General features: G+C 57.1%; 2 protein-coding genes across 5 annotated transcripts; both read right to left on the bottom strand.

Moving 5' to 3' along the window:
* Positions 1-322: 322 nt before the first annotated feature.
* RAB44 (RAB44, member RAS oncogene family) lies at positions 323-15,065 on the bottom strand. Of its 4 annotated transcripts, none has more exons than XM_068173378.1 (17): positions 14,054-15,063; positions 12,452-12,696; positions 12,243-12,357; positions 11,826-11,997; positions 11,413-11,556; positions 10,980-11,070; positions 10,766-10,861; positions 10,269-10,456; positions 9,848-9,896; positions 9,449-9,543; positions 7,836-8,965; positions 4,320-4,880; positions 3,767-3,848; positions 3,322-3,436; positions 2,554-2,655; positions 1,651-1,727; positions 323-1,205 (listed from the first exon to the last, which is right to left on the bottom strand). In XM_068173378.1, exons 2-17 carry the CDS (start codon positions 12,629-12,631, stop codon positions 1,118-1,120), a joined length of 3,285 nt encoding a protein of 1,094 aa, XP_068029479.1. In that variant the 5' UTR covers positions 12,632-12,696; positions 14,054-15,063; the 3' UTR covers positions 323-1,117. The 4 variants fall into 4 exon arrangements, with proteins under 4 accessions (XP_068029479.1, XP_068029482.1, XP_068029481.1 ...); XM_068173381.1 differs by having other exon boundaries at positions 8,577-8,965; positions 14,054-14,471; XM_068173380.1 differs by lacking the exon at positions 4,320-4,880 and having other exon boundaries at positions 14,054-15,065.
* A 1,440-nt stretch (positions 15,066-16,505) lies between these two features.
* On the bottom strand, positions 16,506-18,894 carry CDKN1A (cyclin dependent kinase inhibitor 1A). Its single transcript, XM_068173382.1, has 2 exons — positions 18,481-18,894; positions 16,506-17,765 (listed from the first exon to the last, which is right to left on the bottom strand). Exons 1-2 carry the CDS (start codon positions 18,884-18,886, stop codon positions 17,716-17,718), a joined length of 456 nt encoding a protein of 151 aa, XP_068029483.1. The 5' UTR covers positions 18,887-18,894; the 3' UTR covers positions 16,506-17,715.
* Positions 18,895-24,724: the final 5,830 nt, after the last annotated feature.

Genomic DNA, 24,724 nt, shown 5'->3' on the forward strand with positions numbered 1-24,724 from the left:
ATATATAGTGTTGCTAGAAGCACAACTCCTGTTGTCACTTTATTTTTCTAAAGCACAAACTGGCTACTATAATGCTTTGCCATTATGTACATATAAATAATAATGGCAACAAAAAGTAAACCCAACTAGGCAGAATTATTTCTGCAAACTCTGCACATAAGCAGAGTCTTTAAATACACCTGTTGAACTGCTGGGAATTTACATGGAACATATAAAATACTAAAATACAGCACTTGTATTCTTATTTATTTAGTCTGTATGTCTTTTTTTTCTGCAAAAATATAGTTCAATCAAGCTGTAAAAAGATTATTTTAAAACCCTCGAAATTGTGATGTGCTTATTTAGATTTTTCAAGCTGGATTTAAAACCAATTCAGTACTTCACAAAGAGCAGAAGGGCAGGATGCAGCAGCTCATTCTTCTCTGCCCAGCCTGAAATTTGCTGCAATAATTCAGAATTCTGCTCTGGGGACAACACAATGAAAGAAACCTCTTGCGAGCATTTATCTTCTTCTTATTTTGGATATGCTCTTGGGGCTTTTGAATTTATTTTATGCAAAATATTTACTAGTTTCTGACAAGCCCCATCACTGCTCACTGACGGGATAAACCACGGAAGGGAAAAATTAGCTTTACCTTGTGTCATTGGAGATTTAAGTGCATTTAGAATGTATTGAATATCTCATTGTTCCTGATCAAATCCAATCAGATTGCAAAGCCAGAGCAGAAGTCCCCACAGCCCAGACCACCAACAGCACTAAACCCCCTTGTTTTATACACTTGGATGGCTTCAGGTTTTCATTTCTTCTGTCCCAAGGCTTGGGTTTACTCCCTGCTGCTTCCAGTATCATTGCAGTATCTCAGACTCAGCTGGGTTCCTTTTCTTGGCCTGTTTTTGGTCTCCAAAAGAAAGCTGCAAAGTTCCCTGAGAAGTATTTTGGAGGGCTGGTGTGCTCTGTGGGAATGGCAGGGGGTCTCACACAGCAGCTTTTGCTCTCAGCATCCAAGGAAGATCAAGCAAGGAAGACACACAGGAAAAGAGAAGGTGTCCAAGAACTATTTTTATGCTTTTCTGGCTGTTGGTGCAGTTTCAGATCAGTGTGTGGGGTGTCTGTCCATCACCAGCAGCAGCCCTTTTTCTTCTGGGGTGCCTTTGGTACCTCTTCTGCCTTATTTTTCAATTCATCTTCACGAACTTTGAGCAACCTGGGAGAAAAGGAATCAAATTAGCTGGGTAGTTCCCCCGTTTTGTATTGCTGTGCTGTTTGTTTTGACAAGCCTTGGTACAAGAGGCTCAGCACAGCTGAAAGGAGTCAGGATCCTTCCAGTTCCATGTGATCCAAGAGCTGTGGATGCTGCTAAAAATTCCAACCTAAATCAAATCACAGAGAGAATTTGCTTCAGTCAAGCCGAGGAGAAATCAGCAGCATCCCCAAAAAGGTTTAGTTCACCTCCTTGCAATGCTGGTTGTTCAGGAGACAAGTTAGGGCAGTGCTAAATGTTCATCCCAGCAGGTGCTTCCCTGAGTTTTCCCTGACGTTTGGGCATGGAGTCTCTGGTGATGGTGACATCCAGTATTTGGAGTTTAAAAAAGCAAGGAGGGAGCCCATTTAATTGAGGACAGCTGGAAAAATCCAAGAACATGGCTCACCTTGTGAAGCTGACCATGGACTCGAAGACGTTGTGGCCCGAGGCAGCGCTGCACTCGTAAAACATGAGCTGGTGCTCCTGGAAGACACAGACCCCAAGTAGAAATGTAATGTTCCTGCACTGGAATAGTTCAATGTGGGAATAAATAGCCATGGGACAGTCCCAGTCAAGGGGAAACAGGAGGGGATCAAGGAAACAAATAACTCAATAACTTATTTACTGGAACATGAGGGTGAAATCCAGATTTTCTGGTTGCTACGACACCAGCTTTTAATACCAAGGAAAAGGATGACTGTGTAGACAGAAGAATTTGTGATTCCTTCTGGTTATGGGAGCAACACAGAGACAGGCATAACTAGATGTTCCCAACTCGTTTGCTCCCTACCAGTTTGGGAAAATAAGCATCTATCCCTCATCACCATTAGCAAAACTGGTCCATGGATTCTGGCCCAAATCCCATAAGCTTTAAAATTAAGTCAGTAAAGGTGAGATTCTTCTCATTCTCCTCATCTAATTTTTTTAGCCATCTGTATGTGAAGAGATTAATCAAACTTTGATCATTTCAGTATCTTTAAACCAGGATAGTGCTCAGTGGGTTTATTATTTTTATAATGCTGGGAAGATACTTAACACTTCACAGCAAAGATAGGCAGAGCTTAAAATGTTTTAATTTACAAATCCAGTTCCATAAACCAATTTACTGGGATGGTGCTGAGGCAAAATTGAAGTAGCAAAGGGAAAGCAAGGCCGGGAAGGGTGAGAGATGGGTTCAGAGAACATTTTGTCAACCACTGACGCATGAGGGGTAAATTAAAGGCTTTCCCCTTTCTCCAGCTCTTCAGGTTGGTGGTGTTGACCTTGAGCTGTCCCTGCCTCGCTTGGGTGGCTGTGCTTCACCACCTACCTTGGCCAGGCATTCACCCTCCTTTGTAGGGACCTGTCTCTGGGCAGCACAGTCGGTTTTGTTCCCAAGGAGCAGAACAGCAACCCCATCCTCTGCTCCTTCCTGAGTGAGAAAGAAGGGAAGATCAGAACCGCTTCAAAATCTTCCTTGAATCCCAGCTGGCCACACTGTCTACACATACCCGGGAACACTATGACTGACACCCATGGATTTGGGCTAATAACAAAACTTTAAATTATTGAATAAGTTCAACAGCATTTAAGATTTGTTTTCCCCTTAAATCATCTGCCTGTGTCTGTTAACATGACAGAGCACTGGATGAGTTACACTTGTAATGAATTCACTTTGTGCTCAACTGCAGCACTGTCTGAAGGTGCTGTGGCTGGGATTTACAGACACCAAGCGAGGCAATATCCTATTTTGTTTCAGCATTTTAAAACACTGGCTTTGTATCAAGTGGAAATCTCTGAAAATAAGTTTTTAATAGGCCTTGAATAACCTCCCATTCTCTAGGACTCAAAGTGGACAATTCTTGATGTAAAAGCAACATTTTCCATTCCTTTGCACTAGTTTTTAATTGTTTAAGAGTTGATTATTACCCTACTGGTTTTATCAACGAATTACCCCGGGAAACACTGCCAGTGTGTGAAAATCATCTATATCTGACTTAAATCCTCCACGGAGAAAGTTATTTTATAATGAACGCAATGCAGAATACCCTTTCCAAAGGGCTTTCTATGAGTCCCAAGAGCTCGGGACGGCCCCCACCTGGATGCAGCTGAGCCAGTAGCGCACGTCGGAGAAGGAGTACTCGGAGGTGATGTCGTACATCAGCACCACCCCGTCCGCCTTCCGGAAGAACTGCTTGGTCATGCTGCGGTACCTGCGGGCATTTTGGGTGATCACCAGGATGGTCTAAGGAGGTTCTGCCTAGGAGTGATGTGAAATCCTAGCGGACAAGGCGGGAATGCAGGTCTACAATACAGGCAACCCCCAGATTTGGCTCTTGTCCTGATGGCAGGGGCCATAGAACAGCCTGAGTGCCAGTTTTATCTTAATTACTTCCTTTATTATGCTTTATCAGATCACATACTGTACAGAGTCCCTCCTTGAGCAATCTCACCTTTGCTTAGCAAAGCAAAGGACATCAGTTGCCCCTAAACTGCAGGGAAAAAAACCCCAGGTTGTGTCCTTAAGCAGCACAGCACCTCACCTTTCCTGACCAGCTGAGTCCCACAGGCGGAGAGCAAAGCGCTCATTATCCACAACCAGGGTTTTGATCTGGTAATCCAGTCCTGGAAGACACAAAAGAGGATATTTTGATACTGTAGAGTTCTGCCCTGCAGCAGAAGTTGGATAGAGAAGAAACATGGTGCCGGGTGGTCGGAAGCTGCAGCTCCAGTGGCTGGTCCCAAGTGAACCTCTGGCTTTTAGATGTCTAATCACTGGATTTTGGGAAGGTCTCTCATCTCATGATGAATAAAACCAGGCTGGTGAAGAAAGGAGAATGGAGCTGAAAGGCAAAGCAGGGAGGAAAGCACTGGGCCGCTGTTGCTAAGGACAAGGAGAAGCAGCATTTCCTGCCCATGAGCACCCAGGCGTGGGGACTTGGTGGTTCTGCTTGGCCCCTGGGGACTGGTTGTACAACACGCTTGGCATGAGCTGTAACAGGCATGTGGGGACCTCCAGCAGCTTGTGGGGTGGAGGAAGGGGAATTGCAGCCGTGATCCAAGCGAGTGCTTGGAGAGGGGCTGGAGGAGACCTACCCACTGTGGCGGTGAGGTGGGGGTTGAAGGCGTCGGCGTGCAAACGGTACAGGAACGACGTTTTGCCCACGTGGGAGTCCCCAATGAACAGCACGTTGTAGAGGTGGTCTGGGTCCAGGGCAGCTTTAGGACAACCCCTTGGGGCAGCTCCTGCCCCGCCTGCAGTCACAGCCCCTGGCTCTCCTGAGCTGGGCTCACCTTCCTGGCTCATTTTCTGACCAAACTCTTGCATCTTCTCTCGTTGACCAACACTGAGGTCTTTGCTCTGCTCTCCCAAGAGCTGCCTTTGCCCCAGTGAGTTTTCTCTGAGGACCACCCCCAGCTGACCACTCCCAGCATCTCCTGGTCGCACTGCTGTGTGCAGTGTTGATGCTGGTGGCACCTCCTGCTTCGCATGCTCAGCAGGTCCAGCAGCCATGTGCTCTGCTTCCATCGCGGGTGGTGTCTCCCCCTCTGGCTGTTGGGCCACCGTGTGAAGCCTCCCCTCATGTCCCTGTGCTGAAACCTGCTCCTGAAGCTCCCTTTGGGCTGCCTGTCCCGGAGCACAAAGCCGCCACACATCTGGAATGAGAACATCCTCTTGCATCATCGTTTCCAGCTTTAGGGGGCTGAGATGTGACAGCACCTCAGAGACCAGGGAGGCCAACGCAGCATCATCATGGCCCTGGTTTAGTCCTAGACTCTGAGTTTTCACTCCGTTCCTCACCTCTGCCTCTAGCCTCTCTCCCTGTGACACTTCCAGACCGTGAGCTCCATCCAGAGGCTTCTCCTCTGCAGGAGCCCTCTCTCCCTGCAGTAATTCCTGTGCCTCCTGATTCTGCCCCTCAGGACCAATGCATGCTCCCAGTTTTGCTTCCAGACCAGGGCCCTCTGCAGGAGTGGCAGGCTCAGGACACAAAGCAGCCTCAGTTGGAGGGGGCACATCTGCAGCAGCAGCTCCTTCCCATGGGTTTGCAGTGGGAGATGGACCCAGAACTGCCTCCAAACCTAGAGTCAGGCCCTGCTCCCCTTCCCACATCCCAGCTACACCCAGAGGTGTCAGATCTACCTCTGTGCTCCCTCCTGAGCCTGATTTGGGCATCTGCTGATCTGTGAACAGCTGCACATCAGCATCAGCACTCTGGGTCTCCAGTGTGTGCAGGCTTTCAGCCTCCTCCTGTGGCTGTGCTCCTGCACCAGCCGCCTCTCCCTGTCGGCCTCCTGCCCCTTCTGGAGAAAGCACAGACTCCTGAGGCAGCCCATTCTCACCTTGCACTTGTGCCCCACCTTCCTCATCCTCCTTATTGTGAAGGGCTCTTCCCCAGAGCCTTCCCCATGGAGCCCCTGAGCTGAGACCCTCTGACAGCTGCAGATCTGCCTGGGCATCCTCTGCCTCCCCTTCCACTAACTCTGCTTTATCCCCCTGATCCAGGGGCTGCACCTCAGGATCCACACTCCCTCCCTGCTCTGCCCCTGAGGATGCAGCCTCACCCCAGGGCTGCAGATCAGCCTCTGGCCTTTCTCCTGAGGCTAATTTGAGCTCATCCCCCTCTGCAATCAGCTGCACGTTGGCACCAGTGCTTTGATCTTCCACTGTGTCCAGGATTAGAGCCTCCTCCACTGGCTGCACACCTGCATCTGTCCCCCTTCTCTGTCTGATGGTCACTCCAGACAGGTCAGGCACCAGCTCCTGCATCTGCCCACGCCCACCCTGTCCCTGTCCCCAGTCCCCAGCCCCATCCCTGGGCTGCACAAGTGCACCGTGCACCCCTCCCTGGGGGGTTTCTGTGCTGGCAGCCACACTCAGCTGAGTGTCTGCCCAGGAGTCCTCTGCCTCCATTTTCACTAACTCTGCTCTATCCTCCTGATCCAGGGGATGCACATCTGGAGCCACATTCCCTCCCTGCTCTGTCCCCATGGAGTCAGTCTGGATTAAGGGCTGCAGATCAGCCTCTGGTCTTTCTCCTGAGGCTAATTTGAGCTCATCCCCCTCTGCAATCAGCTGCACATTGGCACCAGTGCTCTGGTCCTCAGTAGTGTCCAGGCTTTCAGCCTCTTCCTGTGCTTGCCTGTCTTCACCAGCTCCTTCACCGTGCTCAGTTGCTGATCCGTGCAGATCAAGCACAGGCTCGTGTGGCAGCCCACGCTCTCTCTGTCCTTGTGCCTCATCATCCTTCTCCCCCATCTGAACATTTGTTCCAATTTCTCCTCCCCGTGGGACTCCTGAGCTGAGACCCTCTGACAGCTGCAGATCTGCCTGGGCATCCTCTGCCTCCCCTTCCACTAACTCTGCTTTATCCCCCTGATCCAGGGGCTGCACCTCGGGATCCACACTCCCTCCCTGCTCTGCCCCTGAGGATGCAGCCTCACCCCAGGGCTGCAGATCAGCCTCTGGCCTTTCTCCTGAGGCTAATTTGAGCTCATCCCCCTCTGTAATCAGAGGCACATTGGCACCAGTGCTCTGGTCCTCAGTAATGTCCAGGCTTTCAGCCTCTTCCTGTGCTTGCATGTCTTCACCAGCTCCTTCACTGTGCTCAGTTGCTGATCCGTGCAGATCAAGCACAGGCTCGTGTGGCAGCCCACGCTCTCTCTGTCCTTGTGCCCCATCCTCCTCCTCCACCTCCTCCAGCTGAACAGCTCTTTCACCCTCCCCTCCCCATGGAGCCCCTGGGCTGGGACCTTCATGGAACATCCTATCTTCCTGGGCATCCTCTGCCTTCCTTTCCAAAACCTCTTCTTTATCCCCCTGATCCAGGGGCTGCACCTCAGGATCCACACTCCCTCCCTGCTCTGCCCCTGAGGATGCAGCCTCACCCCAGGGCTGCAGATCAGCCTCTGGCCTTTCTCCTGAGGCTAATTTGAGCTCATCCCCCTCTGCAATCAGCTGCACGTTGGCACCAGTGCTCTGGTCCTCAGTAATGTCCAGGCTTTCAGGATTCTCCCTTAGTTGTAGCCCTGCACCAGCCCCCTCCCCCTGACCCAAGGTCACTGCACTGGGATGAGGCACAGGCTCGTGTGGCAGTCTGTGCTCACCCTGTCCTTCTGCCCCATCCTCTTTGTCATTCTCTTGGAGCTGAACAGCTCTTTCCCCCTTCCCTCCCTGGGGGTTTTCTGGGCTGAGACCCCCAGAGAGCTGCAGATCTGCCTCCACCAGTTCCAGTGCCTGAGACTTACCTGGGAACAGCCCACACAAGCCTGGGCTGCCCACAGGTGTTTCTGCAGGGGAAGGACCCTCACTGTGCACTGCAGCAGCCCCCATTTCTTCTCCCAGCCCTTCCTCTGGTTCACCCTTCTCCAGCTGCACACCTGGATCCATGCCCCCTCCCTGCTGTGTCCCTGGGGATCCAGCCTCATTCCAGACCTGCAGATCTGCCTCCACCTCTGCCAGCAGTTCCATGTTGGTGCTGCTCTGGGCCTCCATCAGTTCCACATCTGTTCCCACTCCTCCCTGCTCGTGGGTGGGTGGCACAGCCACTGCCAGTGGTTCCAGAGTGCCCACACTTCCTCTCCACCCTGCGCCTCCCCTGGCACACTCACCCTGCAGCTGCTGCTCTGTCTCCCTGGGCTCTGCTTCCTGCACCTCCTCTTCCTCGCCCCTGGCTCTGCTGCTCCCTGCACGCTCAGCTCGGGCTGGCAGCACCTCCAGCACTTTGGAGTCTGTGGTCTCTCCCCAGGGCTGCACCTCCGTCCTGGCACGCTCCTCGTCCAGCGCTCCTGGGCCAGGAGCCACCGTCACCTCAGGGACACCACTCCCATGGGCTGCTCCCACTTGTGCATCACCGCAGGATGGTGGCTCTGGCTCCAAATGCTCTCCCAGCTCAGTGTCCAGTTTCCCAGGGAGCCCCAGTGCTGGCTCAGCCCGTTCCTGCAGCGCTGTGCCCGAGGCCTGCACACGTTTACCCAGAGCCCTGCCTGACTGCTGCTCATCCATGGCAAGGCCCTGTCCCACTGCTACGCCTTCCTGCCCAGCCTCAGGTGGCCCCAGACCTGCCTCCAAATTTTCTCTCTGGCTTATCTCCACTTCCTCAGCTTCTCCCAGGAGTTGTGGTTTTGTCCAAGCTGTTGTTTCCTGCAGCCACTCTGCTCTCTCCACCTCCATCTGCACCTGCTCTCCTGCCTCCATGCTCTCTCCCTGATGCTCAGCCACATTCAGCACCATCTCCTCCACACCAGCACCCTTTCCTTGCAGGAACAGCATCCTCTCTGCCTCCTCTGGGCTCTCTCCCTGCTCTGCCCCTGGCTCCTGAGCCGTGCAGTGCCCAGCTCCTGCGGACGCACCAGCCTGTGTCACATCCGGAGCGTGAAGCTCAGCTGAGGCTGGCCCCTCTTGCAGGTCTCCTTCCAGCAGCTCATGATGGATGTGGCCAGGGAGGGTCTCCTGCAGGACCCCAGGGGTGGTTTCATGGGCGGTTGCTGCCTCTGGCCCCGTTTGGGGCTCAGCATGGTCCCAGGGGTGACAGGGAGTGTCTGCCAGGGGTGCACCCAGTGCCTGTGCCTTCAGATGTTTGCTCAGATCTGCTATTGCATCATTCATCTCTCTTAGCAAAGAGCTTTGGAAATAGACACCTTCCTCTTTTAAAGTTTCTGGGAAGGGGTCCTCTTCTGCAGAACTTGCTTTCCGCGGGGCTCCTGAAAGGTTTATTTCTGCTGGCAGCATTTCCCAAACCCTGGAAAGGGCAGAAAATGGGGGCAATGAACCAGCTCCCAGGTCAGGCTTCAGCTCCCTCCCATCCCCAGTCAGGCCCAGAGGGTTTCTGATCTACAGCCTCACCCCATCCCTCTCCAAACCTGATTTTATTTCCCCTCACTGCACTTGGAGTTCACACAGGCAGCAATGGGGGCAAGGGAAAGGGGAATGCACATGCAGGCAGCCAGACTCGGGGCTGCACCCTGGCCTCTGCCCAGTACCCATCTTAACATTGTCAGACAGGAAAAGACAGCTCTCAGCCACCTACAGCCAGTTCCTGAGCCAAGAGGGTGATGAGCTGGGATAAGAGATGTGAGCTCCAGGGTGAGAGATGAGTGGGTGGGAGAGGAGTGCTAAAAGGACAAATATCATTGTTTGCCTGGGGAGGGTGGAGGGAGGGCCTGGGGCTCAGCCCCAGCTCGCAGACCCCAGGGGCACACACAGGAGCAGCAGGACCCCTTACACTTGGTGGGTGCTCTTGGCTTTGCTCTCGCTGCTCTGGGATCCCAGCCTGATCCGCATCTCGGAGCGGAACTTCTCGCTCTTCCCAGGACTCAGCTGCAGGAAACAGTGGGAAGAGGAAAGAGAAAAATGCTTGGTGAGGGAGAATATCCACCTGAAATGATGTGGAGTTCTCCAGCAGGTATCCAGCTGTACCCACCCAAAATCTTGGGGGTACCAGAAGTAAGGTGGTGCAACCCCCTCCCTTCCCAAACATCTGTGCCAGCCCCGTTTGAGAGAGATTTTAGGGGAGGCAGTGCTGCAGGAGCACCCTGTGCTCTTGAGCTCCTCAGCAGTCCCAAATGGAACAGCACAAGGCCCAGGGCCCCCTGTCCTGTCCCCACACACCCAGCTGAAGTACCTGTGGGGACATTGGCACCTCGATGGGTAACTCTGCCACCACTCTGTCCCTGCAAACACAGAGCACAAGGGTCAAAACGGGAGCTCCATCCTCTCCACCACATCCACCCCAGCCCCAGAGCTGCCAGGGTAGTGATAGGGCAGGTCAGCAAAACCCACGATCCTTGGATCGGTCTATTGAGCCCTCCTGGGTGAAGGACACCCTCATCTCTCCGGCACTGCCCTCCAGGGACACATTCAGTGCCTGGTGCTGATAGTCCTGCTTTTTCCTCTGATGCTTTGCACGTCAAACCACGATTAACCTGCACCATGGGCATCACTGGAGCACCGTGATGGCTGAGGCCCATCCAAATCCTTCCCCATCCAGGAGGAAATGACGAGTGTGGGGACACACAATGCCACACCGTCACCCAGCTACTCACCCGGGCTCCCCCATGCGCTCCCAAGCCACTGTAGCCCTCATTGTCCTCAGGTGGCCCTGGGTCTGCTGCAGCTGCTGGTGCAGGTGCTGCAGGTGCTGCTGCAGTGCCCGGTTGCTCTCCTCCAGCTGCTGGTTCTCCGTGCTGGTGACTTGCTGGGAGCTGTGGAGGCTGCGGCAGCGCCGCTCCAGCTGCGGGATGGCAACCAGGACACTCAGAGCCAAAAATCCCCACGCTAAATAATTCATAATCACCTCCTCAAGACCCGGGGCTGAATTTCACACACCTCCCCCCCGTGGGTGGGAAACTCAACTTGTGTCCTCGAGGGATGGAGGGGAGTGCGGGGATGGGGGTGGCAAATGTGGTGTAGAGGGTCCTGTGTGGCAGCCTGCAGCAAGGGCTGCTGGGGACACACCGGGATCGGCTGTGCAGCACCGCGGGGTTGTTACAGCACAGCCCAGAGACCCCTGACTCACAAAGGGGGCTTGGGGCCAGCCCACCTCCATCTGCGCCGTGACCAAGCGCTGCACCTCCCTCTCGCTGGCGTCCAGCACTCGCTGCAGCTCCTCGCCCTGCTGGCGGCTCCGGGCCATGCTCTGGGGTGGCGCAAGGACACTGGCACCCTCTCACCCATCGGCAGCTGCCGAGGGGGTTTGGGGTGCTGGGTCCCCCCGGCAGGGACAGCAAGGGGGGCAGGAGGAGCCGGGGACCCACCTGCTGCCGCAGCCGCAGCTGCTCCTGCTGGATCTGCTGCTCCAGGAGCTCGCAGAGCTGCCGCACGTCCTTGTCGTGCTCAGCCACACGCCTGTGGCGACAGCAGGCCCGGGCAGGGGGGTGAGACCCCGCTCCAGGGGGTGCAGGCCCGGGGACCCCACACTGCCCTCGGGAGCCTCAGGCTGCGGCTGGGTTTGCCCGGAGGGCACCCAGCACGGACGCGTCCGGCAGTCCGAGTCCGGCCCTTTTGCCATCCCTTCGTGACTGTAGAGGGAGCCCGACCCCAAACATTGGCAAAACCTCTGCTCCGGCCGCTGGGGGATATGCTGAAGGCACGCAGGTTCCTCCGCACGGCTGGGGTGGCCCTCCAGGGCCCCGTCCCTGTCCCCATCCGTCCTGTCCCATCCCTGTGCGCTGTCCTGGGGTGACTCACTTGTTCAGAGTCAGCTCCAAAGCCTCCTTCTCGCTCCTGGCTTCTTGGATGCGGTGCCTCATCTTGGCCAGGAAGTCCTCCAGGTTGTCCAGCAGCTGGGGCTCATCCTGCCGGAGCTTCACCCAGAGCTGCCAGATCTCCTGTCTGCAGGGAGAGGGGTGTTTTGGGGTGAGCATTCCCCCAGAAGCCCCAAAGCCCCAAAGCCAGGCCGGCTGAGGCACTTCACTCACACTTTTTGAGGTGTGTGAGGGCAGATGAGCTCTGGGGTCGCTGTGACCCCACTCCTGTGCTCAGGCCAAAGGCACCTCCAGGGCATTTCTGGGCTCCCTGCCTGTGTGGGGATCTCCTGCCCCAAGCCTTTCCCCCTCTATCCGTCCTGCAGGACACCCATGGGTGCCAAGCAGGGCACTTACTCTTCAGAGAGGTTGTCTGTGCCCAGCTGCTCCATAAAGGCAGCGAAGTGTCTGCGCTCCTCGCTGTCCCCCACTTCCAGCGCCGGGGCGGGGAGCACCAGCTGCACCCTCCGGGACGCCGTCTTCCTCCGTCGGTGCTCCCTGGCAGCTTTTTGGGAGCTCAGGAACTGCCCTGCTGACAGATACCCCAAATCCTCGGTGCCCAGGCAGGGCAACAGCAAAGCCCGAAGCCCAACACTCCCCCCTCCACATCTTCAACAAAGCGGTTCAGCACAGCAGGACCCTGCACCAGGTGAGCCAAGGGCTGAGAGCTGGTCATGGGGACAATTCATCCTGTGCCACACAGCAAAGGCAGCACTTCACATCCCCCAGGAGAGTCCCGGGATCGTGTCCAGGACCAGCCCAGGCTGCACTTACGGAGCCCAGCCGTGAACTCCTCTGTGCCCAAGCGCCCGGTGCCAGCGGCATCCAGCCCATCGAACACAAGCTCCAGCTCCTCCCTGCTGCACGGCAAGCCTTCCTCCTGCAACTTCTAAAACCAAAGCAAATCAGGGTAAACCCCCCCCATCACACCATCTCCAGCGACCCCAGCAGGGCTGGAGCCCAGGGGACAGCCCCATCCTCACCTGCATGTCCGAGCGGGTGACAACTCCTGCCTGCTCTGTGTCCCTGTCGCTGAGCAGGTGCTGCACCCTCTGCACGATTTCAGATGCCCATGGTGGCTCCTCACCGGGGCCCTCCTGCAGCTGCTTGCGCCGGCTGGAGCCCAAGCGCCGGCCCTTGGCGCCCGCCCGGCGCTCGGACATGGCCTGGCCTGGCCTGGTGGGGACACTCGGCCAGCCCTGCCCTCGCTGGACACCTTTGCTCCAGCCTGGTAGGAGACAGCAGAAAGGGAGCAAGCTGGAAGTTCATTTTGCTGCTCTCAAGGGCCCAAACCCTGATTGCTGAGAAGAGTTTGGCAACAGGAAGGGAAGACAAGCCCTTATCTCTGATTGCACGGCGCCAATGGAGCCTTGGAACTGCAGCAGACACGGCTGCTCCTGCCAGCCATCCCAGGGGCTCCCAGCCCAGCTCCCACCTGCTGAACACTCCTCCTGCCACCAGCCAAGCACCCATCCCAAATCTCCCCACGCTCTTCCCTGGCTGTGGAGGATGCACAGGGCACCAGCACCAGCACAGGCCACCCAGGAGGTGACACCAGCAAAGGAGCAGCCGAGGTGATGCTGGAGGTCTGAGCAGGACGTGCTGGTTCCACCTGCCTTCTCAGAGCTCAGCAGCACGTTTTAAAATTCCTCCCCCAGTTTTCACAGCTGTGAGTCACCTCCGGGCAGAGGGCAGGAGGCCTCGGGGGCTTTCCGTCACGCTGCTGCTCGCCCGGGCTTGTGCGGCCTGAGCTGGGGACCCCCAGTGCCCTGTCCCCAGCCTGGCTGGGTGGCCGTGTCACCGACAGCCACCACGCCATCCCCAAGAGGGGCTGTTCTTTGCATGGCAAAGCCGAAACTCCGAGGGAAGGAAACCACAGCCGTGGGGAGCGGTGACGCAGAGCCAGGGCCGTGCTCGGTCTGGCTGAGCCCGGCTCTCCACTCCCAGCCTGGGGGGACAGCAGCTCCTCCAGCCCTCTGCCCCCTCCTTTTGCCATGAGAAACAGATCCTGCTACACCCCAGTGTACATCAGAAATGGGAACAGGGCCCAAAACCAGCCCCAACCCCTTAAAGCAGGAGGGTCTTGTGGAGTTGCTGGATTCCCACAGGACCAGAAACACCCTTGTGGTGGTCTGAGGCTCAAAGCCAGCAGAAGTGGGAGCTCTGGGGGGCAGGGGGGTTGCTCAAGGCATGGAGAAGCCCCTGGTTCCCGTTCCAGCTCCAGGGCAGCTGAGCTGGGCTGAGCCCACAGCATGATGGAGGAGCTGAACGACAGGGGGATGGGATGGGATGGGACGGGACGGGACGGGACGGGACGGGATGGGATGGGATGGGATGGGAATTGTGCCCCTCCCCCCCAGCCATGCAGGTCCTGCCATGGCATCACCAGCTCCCAGTGTCCTGCCTCTCTCCACAGCACCCTGTGCTGCTCCCAGCCCTCAGAAAGGAGTCCCCAGCCATAGTCCCTCACAGGCAGCAGGAAAAAGCCCCCTTGGATCACCAACAGCGAGAAAAAACCCTTATTTCCCTCACTTTTCTATTTCTTAAGGTGGTGCCCAAGCCATCCCCAGAGCAGCAGGACTTACCCTCCCCACGAGGGACGCTCAGTGTGGGGCACACGGGGCCGAGGGGCTCCCCAGGTCAGAGGGATGCTGGTCCCACCCCGCTCTCATCTCTCTTACTCAAGGCACTTTCCGTTCTGGGGTGACACCAACTGCCGGTGCTCACACATTTCCTGTTTTCTGCGTCGCAAGTGGGGTGCAGGAAGGACCCATCCAGAGGCTCACGGTGTCCCCAAAGTCCCCACATCCCAAGGCACCTCTGCAAAGGCACTGCCAGTGCCATCAGGAAGGGCAGCAAAGTCCCTGTCCCTTCCTGGTTTGCAATGGTCTGGGGCTGGGGGGTGTTTGGAGTGGGGGGAAGAACAGCAGACAAACAGCAAATGTTATTTTAGAGCTCCAAATAACCCAAAATACAAGATTATCTATAGCCCACATATTATAACGTCCTACCAAAGACAGAACAACCTGAAAATCCCCCCTGTGGAGGCTCTTTGGCCCCAGCATTTGAAGATGTCCCCCCTGTGCTGTTCTCTAATGTTTTTTTTTTAAGGCTCCTGGCTGAATTATAAACTTGGCTTTAAACTGAGCACCAAACCCACCGGCTGCTGCAGCCACTCTGCTTCATGAGGGACAGGGGGATCAGATGGACCACAAGCATTTTTCCTGCTCTTTAACTGCAAAACGTGAAGAGAACTCAGGCAGGAGGAAACACTGTTATCTCTAGGGCATTACTCAAACAAACATCCCCCGGCCCACGGCAGATGTGAGCCCAGGCTCCCAGGGCCGGAGCTGTGGGGTGGAAGCTGATGCCCCAGCTCTCTCTGCCCATCTAAACAGGTGAAATCCCTCACTGGGAACCAGCCACAGCCTGCTCATTTGCTGTTTAACCTAAGGGAGCAGCAGCCAGCTCAGGTCCATCCGCTCCATCAGGGCCAACGAAAGCTCAGCTGGATCTTCTCCACACTCTGGGCAAAGCTGGTGCTGCTTACCCCAAACTGAAGCATCCCCTCGGTCAGGCTGGGGAGCTCAGCGCATCCCCTCACCCTCCAACCCTCTGCAATGTTTGTTGCTGCACAGAGAAGGCTGGATTTTGGCTTTCCCCAAGGATTTGAGGAGAAGATTTTCCCTTTTGAAGGGAAAACCCTAAATATCCGTGGGAGAGCTTAATTTGTGCCCTCTGCCCAGCAAGACTCTGGCATTGTGTTTCCAGTGGATTAGCAGTGGTCACCAGAGGGCACAGCCCGGGAGGGAGGGCACGATCCAACCCCGAGGAGATGCTGGAAGGTGCCAGTGAAACAGGATTGAATGTGGACAAGGGAAGGGAAGCACCTGCCCCTCCCCCTGTGGGGGTTTGACCCTACTTTGTGCTGAGGCCAGGCTGGGGTGGGAGCAGTAAAACACAGCCTGGGCTGAAAGTGGGAGCTGCTGGGAGCCCATCACTCTTTTGTGTCCCAAAGCTGGGGGACACAGTCCTGGAGTGTCCTGGGGACTGAGAGCTCAATCCCTGGTGCCCAGCAAAGCCAGAACCTGGCTCTTCTCAGAGCCACAAACATGGACAAGGGGGTTTCACTGATTTATTTCTCATTTCCTTCATTGCTACTGCTCCTGGTAAATGGGAGGTGACAGCAGGGGGGAGCTCCTGGCAGCAGCCAGGGGGCTTTGGAAGGACTGACATAAGGGGAAAGATTACAGGGGCTAAATCTGTAGGGTTTGACTGAGCAGCAGCTCAAAGGCTGCGTGTGTGTCAAGGGCCATGGGCCCGCACGGATGTCACCCCTCACTCCAGGGACAGGCAGAGGCTTTAGGGATCCTCAGCTGAACAATGACACGAGGCTGTTCCTTGCCATCAGCTTTCTTTTCATCTGGATCCTCTGCAAATCAGGTGATTTCTCACATTAACCAGAACCTGAGTCTGCATCCAAGCCTTGCTCAGTCCTCCAAGGAAGCAGCCAGTGGTAGAGACATCCCTGACTCCCCTGGGATCTCGGTGTCACCCGGGAAATGCCACTGCACATTTCCACCAGCAGTGCCACCATATGCTCTTGTGTCCCCATCGCACAGCGTGGGTCACCCTTGTGGCCTGGGCAGCCAGCATCCCTCTAAAGGGGTAAGGGAGGGGAGCAGCTTGCCCGTGGCTAATGGCCACTTGCACCACGGGACTGGGTCCTGAGGGCAAGGGGGAACAGGGTCACAGTGGGGAAGGGGGAATGATGGGGGCAACAGAGGAGCCACAAGGGCCTCCAGGGACATCCCACACAGACAGCACTGGCTTCTGCTGGGGACAGGGTGGTAGCACCAGACCACTGTCCCCAGGGAAGGGGGTCAAGCACAGAGGATGTGGCAAGGTTTTATCCCTCTTAGCCCTCACAAAGGCAGATCCCAGCTCAGGGCTGCACCCCCTGAGGGATCCCCAGCCTTTGGAACACCCCCCTCCCCCAGCCAGGCCCTGCTCCCAGTCGCCCACATTAACCCAGAATGCCTTTGCACAGGTGTTTATTCAGAGTTAACACTTACAGACAAACAGGTATTTCCCCTCTCCCCACATCACTTAATAGCATTATTTTAAATATAAATAAACATTTAATGCTGGGAGCTTGGCAGCTTCACCGACAGCAAAGTGCATCGTGGTGCAAGGTGGGAGATCAACCCTGTCCCTTTTCTTCCTGGGACCATCTTGCACCAGTTTCCAGAGTCCAAATCCAGCAGAGCAGGAGATGAACTCCATGAAAGTGCTGAGACTTGACAGTGTCGAGTCCCTCAGGGACTCATCCTTCAGTGCTGGAACTGAGCAGCCTCTGCTCCAGGCCACCCCTTGGTCCCAGAGCAGAGCCAGGTAAGGGTCCTCTCCCTGCCAGCCCCAAAGGAGAAAAAGTCCAGGAAAACAAGCTACAATTCCTTATTTCAGCATCATTCCTGCTGCCGAGCAGGACTTCTTCCTAGAGGAGCCCAGCAGAGCCAGAGCAGGGGCTCCCCAGCCTGGTGTCAGTGTTGAGGGAGGCAGGGACACAGGGGCAAGCAGCACCACTCAACAAGCCAACAACAAGGTAAGAAAGTGGGATGTGGGGCCAGCAGAGTGCAGGGGATCCCAAAGCCTCCCGGGGGCAGTGTTGGTGCCCCGGTGGCTGCTCCGGGGAGTCACCCCAAGGAAGGTTTGTCCAGGGAACAGCTTCCTCTGCCCAGAGCCGTGGGAAGGAGCAACCTCCACATCACTCTGCTCCCACACACAGAGAAGTGTTCGGGTCCATCCTGTTGGGACAGAGGGCCACCCCCATGTGCCAGCAGCAGGGGTGTCCCGGGGCTCTACAGTCCACACCAATGACTTTTCTTAAAGATATCTGGTGCCACCAGGTGGTTGGGACACAAGTGTCCCAAAGGACCAGCCCCTGGGCAGGGGACAGACCACGGCTGGACAGCAGGATGGCACAAGGACGCTGTTTGGAGGCACAGGCACAGGGCAGAGGACGCTGTTCTGCAGGCAGGGCAGTGCCTTAGATCCACCAGGTCCATCTCAGTCCTCCTCCAGCCCCACCGTGGGGCTCCTCCTCTACATTGCACACAGTGAAGGTCCCTCAGGACCCCAGAGTTACTCATAAATAGGGAACTACAGACTCTACATTGCTACAGGTGAGCACAGCACAGGGCGGGGGAGCCACGCTCGCTCCGGTGGTGGCAGCTGCCCCAGCGAGTCACGGCCGGGGCCGGGCAGGGACGATCCTCCGCTTGGCACTGTAGAAGTCTGGAAGGAAGAAGGAAAGGGTTGGAAAGTGTCTCCAGCCCGCTGGGAGCAGCAGAGCAGGAAGAGGGAGGTGTCCCCAGGGAGGCTCCCCAAAACCAGGCCAGGTGGTTTTCACCCTAAAGCCCCCATGCAAAGCTGCTGGAGAGCAGAGCTGTGAGTCTGCATCATCTCTGCTGTTTGTCTCATCTGCAGTTCTACTCCAGGCCCTGACCATGGAGGATAGGAAGACATTTTCACTGTGAGGGAGGTGAGACACTGGCTCAGGTTGCCCAGTTCTGGGTGCCCCAACCCTGAAAGTGTTCAAAGCCAGGTTGGATAAAGGCTTGAGCAACCATAGTGGGAGGTGTTCCCGCCCATGGGACCTTAAAGATGATTTTTAAGGTCTATTCCAACCCCTTAAAATTCTGTGATTCTATGACTGGGTCAGGCCATTGGAAATGAAGGTGATGAATTTGGGGGCATCTTCAGCTACAAAACCCACAGGCCCAATGCCAGTCCCCTGCACAAACCCAGCAGCCAAAAGGCACCAAGCTGGTGGCCTTTTTCCCTTTGGAAGATGGGCTCTGCTTCCCTAGGAGAGATCCAGGGAGGGTGGGACCCCTCCCCAAACCCAAGAGCCAGGCAGGGCTCTGGCACCCAAGTCCCCTCTCTCTGTCCCTGCCATGACATCAATGCCACCAAGCCCCCAAGGAGTGACACCTACCCCCAGACTCACCTTTGATCGTGGTCTGCCCACGTTTCAAGCTCTGCAGGGAACCAGCCTTGTAAACCTTCGAGCTCTGCTGAGCCTCCTCAGGGCAAATCCTGCCAACACGGTCCTTGGGGGGGACCCTGTGGGCCAAGGAGCTCCTGCTGTCACTGCTGATGACAGCCCTGACCAGGCTGTGAACCTCCTGGGGCGTCTGCTCAGCCACCAGGATCCTCTCCCACTTGAACGGCCCTTCCAAGGGAGTCTCTGTCTCAAAGTTGAAGTTCCAGCGCTGCTGAGCTTCTTCCAGCTGTTGTTTCATCTTGTCCTCAAAGTCGTGCTGGAGCTGCTCGTGGTCCACGGGGCCAAAGAGGTTCCTGCAGGCCTTGCTGCTGCATGGGGTCTGCCCAGCCCTGCTCTGGGACAGCGGCATCGTGGCGGCTGCGGGGAAACCAGAGCGAGTTACAGGGGTTGGGATGACGGGAGCAAACACAGGGGAGTGCTGGCCACCAGGGCAAAGCACATGGTAGCCAAGGTGGGACAAGCTGGGCTGGGTCTGCAGTGAGGCAGTTCAGAGGGGACTGACACATCTGGACTCTGACTTCGGAGATTTTAGCAAAGACTTGAGCACGGCTGAGGTCAGACACAGCCCAGTGCGAGACAGGAGGGTGGGGAAGGTGTCAACATTCCCTACTCCTCCTCCAGCAGGCAAAGCCCTGCCAGGTTGGAGCATCCAGCACCTTGCTGCCACAGACTCCACCCAGAACACCCCTTGGGGCACCAGCCTGAGAGCCACACCAGGATGATGCTCCCCTGGTCCCCAGACACTGCCCAACCTGCTCATTCCCACTTCCATACAGGCAAGGGCAAGTTGGCACACGGGCCAGTGAAGCAACAGGATGTTTTTCTGGCCAGTTTCTTCATCTCAAGAACTCAGACCCGGTGGTAAGGAAACCTTCAAGCAACTGCAAGAACATGCCACAAGCTTGACCACTTTGTTAACCACCCTCCTTATCTGCAAGGAGCTGTTGGGTAACCAGAAACAAGACCTTGTTTGTTTTTTTTCAAATCGGTGCCAAAAGCCTTGACCTTCCTAGTAAGTGACAAAGCCTTTCCATCCGAGCAGTCCTCCCCCTGACACACATGTGGGGATAATGGACCCCTCACTACACCCCACTTATGAGGAACCTCGACATAGAATCAGAATTGTTAAGGTTGGAAAACACCTAAAATATCGAGTCCAGCTGATAAGAGTCAGCACTGCTCTGGGATTTGAGTTTTCAGAGCTAAGGCTTGCCCCTGCTTTGACAGCCACACTCACTAAATCAGCTTTAAAAGGGGAGATTCATAGCACCCATTTCCCACCTAATCTGGGACTCTCAAAGCCAGGCCACAAAAGATCCTCCCCAGCCCCAAACGTCCCCAAGAAGTGAGTTCTCAGCCTCCTGCAGGGAAGATTTCTCCCCAAACTCAGTACCTGCAGCCCCTCTGGATTGCCTGTGCCACAGTGTCTTCCCCACATTCCACCCCTTGAAGTGTGCAAGAAGTGACTGAATGTGGCACTCAGAACTGTGGTTTACTTGACAAGGTGTGGATCGGTCAGATTTTGGACTCGAGGATCTTGGAGGTCTTTTCCAGCCTTAATGATCCAGTGATTCTATTACCAGGCATGTCACCAAGCCAGTGTGCCAGTGGGCAGCAGGGGAGTGCCCAGCCCAGGGGCTGGGGGCCACATTCAGTCCCTGTGGCCACCTCCGTGGGCACCCTGTGCTCAGACTCAGCACCCCGAGTAAAAATAGAAATCCAGCTTCCTATCTCCGGGCAGTCTGAGCACACAGACAAGGGTGACCTCACTGCCAGGCAAGTCCCAGCATGTCCAGGCAAGCCCGGGCAGGTAGTGGGAGGGGGACACGTTCCGTCACCCTGGCCACACACCCCCCAGCCCTCCCCGCCTGCGTCACGAGCCGATGTCCCCATTCTCAGGTCAGCGACGCGACTCAGGTGCCACCCTGGAGCCTCAAGATAACACCCTCGCCCTGACTCACGTCTGCAGATTGCCAAAGCCACCAACGAGGGAGGGACCGGGGCCGGGTCATCGTCCCCTCCCATGGGGCTGGTGCCGCTTCCAGCGACCTCTGCCCAGCAAGAGCCCCGAGGCTCCCGGCAGCCGGCAGGAACCCCAAGATTTGGGCGAGGAAGCGGCAGGTGCACGGCCCCATTAAAACCTCTTCCAGCCGAGCTGGGTGATGAGAGCACCCCTGGGGGACACCCAGCGGGGCTCCACGGACACCTGCGACACCCAGGACCAGTCACACCAGTTTGGGGAAGGCTGGGCGAGCAGGAGGGGCGGGGGGCACCCGCGTCCGGGAGTGGCTGAAGCCGCTGATCGCGCGCAGAGAACGCCCGGCTCATGACACCGATGGGCCCGGGGGGGCTGGCACGGGGGTGGCCGGTCCCCGCCCGGACCCGCAGGATGCTCGGTGGCGGGACCGCGCCCGCACCGCGCTCCGCACGGCACCGCACGGCACCGCACGGCACCGCGCAGCACAGCACCGCGCCCCGCACGGCACCGCGCAGCAGCGCGCAGCACCACGGGGCGAGAGCGACCCAGCCCGGCCCGGGGGCTCTGCATCCCCCGGGGGGCTCCGGGGGCTCCGCACCGCCACCCCGGCACCGCCACCCCGGCACCGCCACCCCGGCACCGGGCGCGGCCCCGCTCTCTCCCAGCGCCGGGGACGCGGCCCCAGGCGGAGCCACCCCCGCTACGGCGTCTGCCCCGCTCCAGGCACCGGCGCTTCCCGGGGAAACCGGCGCTTCCCGGGGAAACCGGCGCTTCCCGGGGAAACCGGCGCTCGCCCTCCCTCCCTGGCCAGCGAAAGACCGGAGTCGCCAGTCACGGCCGCGCCCGGTCCCGCCCGCACTCACCGCCGTCTCCCCGCGTCTGCCGGTGCCCGGCGCGTCCCCGGCCTTTATAGGGAGGGCGGGGCGGAGCCGGGAGCCGGTCCCGGCGTCGCCCGGGATTTCCCTCCCGCCCCGCCCCGGACCGGCCCCACGGCAGCCACCCCCGTCCTGCGTGTGCCCTCTCACCCCCACCGCTCCTTCCTCTCCCGTCCCGGTTCCCGGGAATGTGCGCGGTGCCAGGGGAGACCCGGGCATACCAGGACCGTGGGCACCGGGACACCCTTGCTAGGGACGGCGGGGACCAGTGTCAGGGGATACAGGGACCCCCCTCCTTGGGGAGTGCAGGGACACCCCTATAGCAGGAGATGGAGGGACCCCCATCAGGGGGAAGGGGGAACCCCTTCCTAGGTGGGTGCAGGGACCCGGCATCAGGGATCAGAGGGAAACCTCAGCCAGGACATAAGGGCCCTCCTCCCTGGGAGGTGCAGGGAGGTGTATTCCCATCAGGGAATACAGGGACCCCCCCCCCAACACGAGGAAATGCAGACTCCCTTCCTAGAGGGGCCAGGAGACAGGGAGATGTCTCTGTGAGGGATGCAGAGACCTCCTTGTCAGAGGGTACAAGGAGCCCCCGGCAATGCAGCCAGGGTGCCACATTCCAGCCGGGAGATGCAGGAGTTCAGCCAGCTCGAAGGGGTCCCGTCCTACCCAGGCTGTCCCACCCACCGGGCCACTGTAGGAAGGAGATTAATGGATCAAGGAAGGGTGGCTCAGCCCCTCGGGGGTGCCAACCTGAGAATCACACGGTGATGATTCTCCCCTGGCCCCCAGGCACTGCGCAACCCATCCCCGGGCCGCCCCCAGTCTCTCCAACTGAATTGTCTCCCCCAGGCCTGGCTCTGCTCCACCAGCTGAACCCCAGCACCCGCTGTGGGTGGAAAAAATTGTTTGGAGTAGAATCTGCTGCTCTGAGTCCTGCAGATGTCCAGGCAGGGATGAGGAGGAGGAACAAGTCTGTGCATGTCCTGCAGGATCCTGTGGCAAGGATTTGAGGGGATCTGGGGCTTAGCTGGAAAATGCATCCAAGGAAAGGTGTGAAGACAGGTCAGCTTCTGCTGGGGTTACTCTGCGGGCCTGGAGGGAGCTGCCCTGAACCTGGCCGGTGGCTCCATCCCTGCCTGGCAGCCCGAGAAGGGAAGGGATGCCCTCGGAGCCAGCCCCGCGGGGCACAGGGGCTGTGTCCTGCCAGCCCAGACCTCACGGCTCGGGCACATGGAGACAAACACACCCTGCTCCCGTGGGCACAAGGAGGTGACAGCACAGTTCCAAGTGACAAAGACTATGTTAAAGTGATCCCTTGGGAATGCCAGGTCTCCTCGAAAGCCCCTGCAGGCAGCAGGTACCGGGGTGCTGAGGAGGACCCTTGGTGTGCAGACCACTCCTGCTTTTTCCAGCTGGACTAGCAGATTCCCACTGGCCAGGGCAGCTGGAAAATATGTCTGGGCATGTTTGACTGGAGGCTGCCACAAGCTGCAGGAGGATTTCACAATTACTCGTCCCCACTCCGTGGAGCTGTGCCAAGGTGCTGGAATTTGGTTCAGTGGTGGCTGTCCAATCCCCCAGAGAGGCACAGTTGGATGGACAGGAAAGGTGAAAGGAGGATGGGGAATGGGATATCATCTTAAATTCATGCTACACTGCTGAAAACCCATCCTGTAAAGATGCAGTCTGGACTTAAAGGCTCCAAAATTCATCCTTTCTGTTTGCAATAGGCAGGGAGAGGAGGGGGCAAGTTGGGACAGGGAAGTTGTCACTAGTTTTTCCACCTAGGAATGATTTCTGCTCCTGGGTGCAAGGAACAGCGTTCAGAGCCTCATGCAGAGGTGCTGGGTGCTTGCGGATCATTTCCTTGCCAAGCTCCAGCTCTGCTCCAGCTGCAGGTGTGGGTTTGCTCCCTCTGGATGTGAGGGATGCAATTGGCACCGCCCCAGCCCAGGCATCCCCCGGGTCAGTGCAGCTCCAGTGCCACCTGGGACTCTGGGATGAAGCAGCATTTACCAGAGGATGCTCTCTGCTTAAAACACATCCCTTTTTCTCCATAAAAGGCCCCCTCCCTCCTGCCCCGCAGTGCACAAAAGGAAATGGGAACATCAAACCAGCAGCTTTTTGAAGTGGCAGAGGAAGGAGCTTGTGCAACCCAGAGTGGCCCCAGAACCATTGGTGCAAGACTGAGGGATTCAAAAAGTGAGATAAGCCGACCAGCCTGGCTGCTGGGAACATCCGAGTTACACCAGGGGTTCATCCCAGGACTAAACCAGCGAGAAAATCAATCAAATACAGATGTTCCCTTAGGAAAGTAAGTCTCAGTGATTTTTTGGTGGGGTGAGGGTTCACTCCCCACACCCCGGGATGGGGGTATGGGCAGGTTTCTGGCTCTTGCAAACTCCACTCTCACTTCCCTTCCTCCGGGAGAGGGGAGCTCCAGCCACGCCGGCTTCCGAGGAGACCTCAGCCAAGTGGGTTATTGGAAATGGGAAGTGGGGAGAGGGATGGTGTCAGGGTCTGGGTCAGGAAGTCCATGGGCATGTCTGCAGTGGCATTACCAGAGAAAAAAAAAAGGGGAGTTGGGGCGGGGGAAGAGTGATTAAGAAGGCAATACAGGAACTTAAAAAAAAAAAAATAGAAAATCCCAAAGGTAATTCATGGTGTTTGATCCCACAACACCGAGGAGGAGGAAGAGAAGGAGGAGGAGGGCAGACACAGGACTGGGGACCAGGATCAGCGCCGAGGGCTGATGGGCTATTTCCTTCTCACCATTTATAGCCACAGTGTGGGATCTGTCACCTCCCCTGTCCCGGGCTCACTCTCCCCAGGGCTCCCAAACCCCCACCGGGGAGGAGTGCGGTCGTGGGAGAATCCATGTTTATCATTTCCTTGAATAACCCGTCCCGATGCCTGGAAGCAAAAGGAATATATTAAACGACTGCATATTTCACAGCCTTCAAAGGAACCCCCTTCCCAGCACCGGGGGCACTCAAATACTGAGCAGCAGCTGCTACCTCAGCCAGGGAGCCCTCGGGAGCATTTCATTCCCAGGGGATCTCCCCAGGTGGGTCCTGCAGAAGCCGAAGGGGGTGGAAGCCTGAGCAGACACGGAAGCAAACGCATCACTCAGGGCAGGCAGAGCCGGAGTGTGACTCAGCCCATCCGCGCACAGCCTGGGATCCGTCAGGGAACGTGCCCGGGCACATCGCTTCTCACTGAGGCTCGTCCCCGTCCCGTGTCCTCCTCTCACTCGGGAAGCAGCACCCCCAAAAGCCACGGGGACACGGGGGGCAGTTCCAGCGTGGAGCAGGGAACGCCTTGGGTC

Source organism: Anomalospiza imberbis, chromosome 26 (assembly GCF_031753505.1).
Source record: "Anomalospiza imberbis isolate Cuckoo-Finch-1a 21T00152 chromosome 26, ASM3175350v1, whole genome shotgun sequence".
Lineage (NCBI taxonomy): Eukaryota > Metazoa > Chordata > Aves > Passeriformes > Viduidae > Anomalospiza > Anomalospiza imberbis.

What these genes read in the sequence shown, in the direction of transcription:
- RAB44 (XM_068173378.1), bottom strand. Translation starts at nt 12,631, where the DNA reads ATGTCCGAGCGCCGGGCGGGCGCCAAGGGCCGGCGCTTGGGCTCCAGC. An exon ending in GGAGTTCACGGCTGGGCTCC is followed by an intron (nt 11,998 to 12,242) that starts GTAAGTGCAGCC and finishes ATCTGTCAGCAG; the next exon opens with GGCAGTTCCTGAGCTCCCAA. An exon ending in ACTGGCTCAGCTGCATCCAG is followed by an intron (nt 2,656 to 3,321) that starts GTGGGGGCCGTC and finishes TTTCTCACTCAG; the next exon opens with GAAGGAGCAGAGGATGGGGT.
- CDKN1A (XM_068173382.1), bottom strand. Translation starts at nt 18,886, where the DNA reads ATGCCGCTGTCCCAGAGCAGGGCTGGGCAGACCCCATGCAGCAGCAAG. An exon ending in TGGGCAGACCACGATCAAAG is followed by an intron (nt 17,766 to 18,480) that starts GTGAGTCTGGGG and finishes TCTTCCTTCCAG; the next exon opens with ACTTCTACAGTGCCAAGCGG.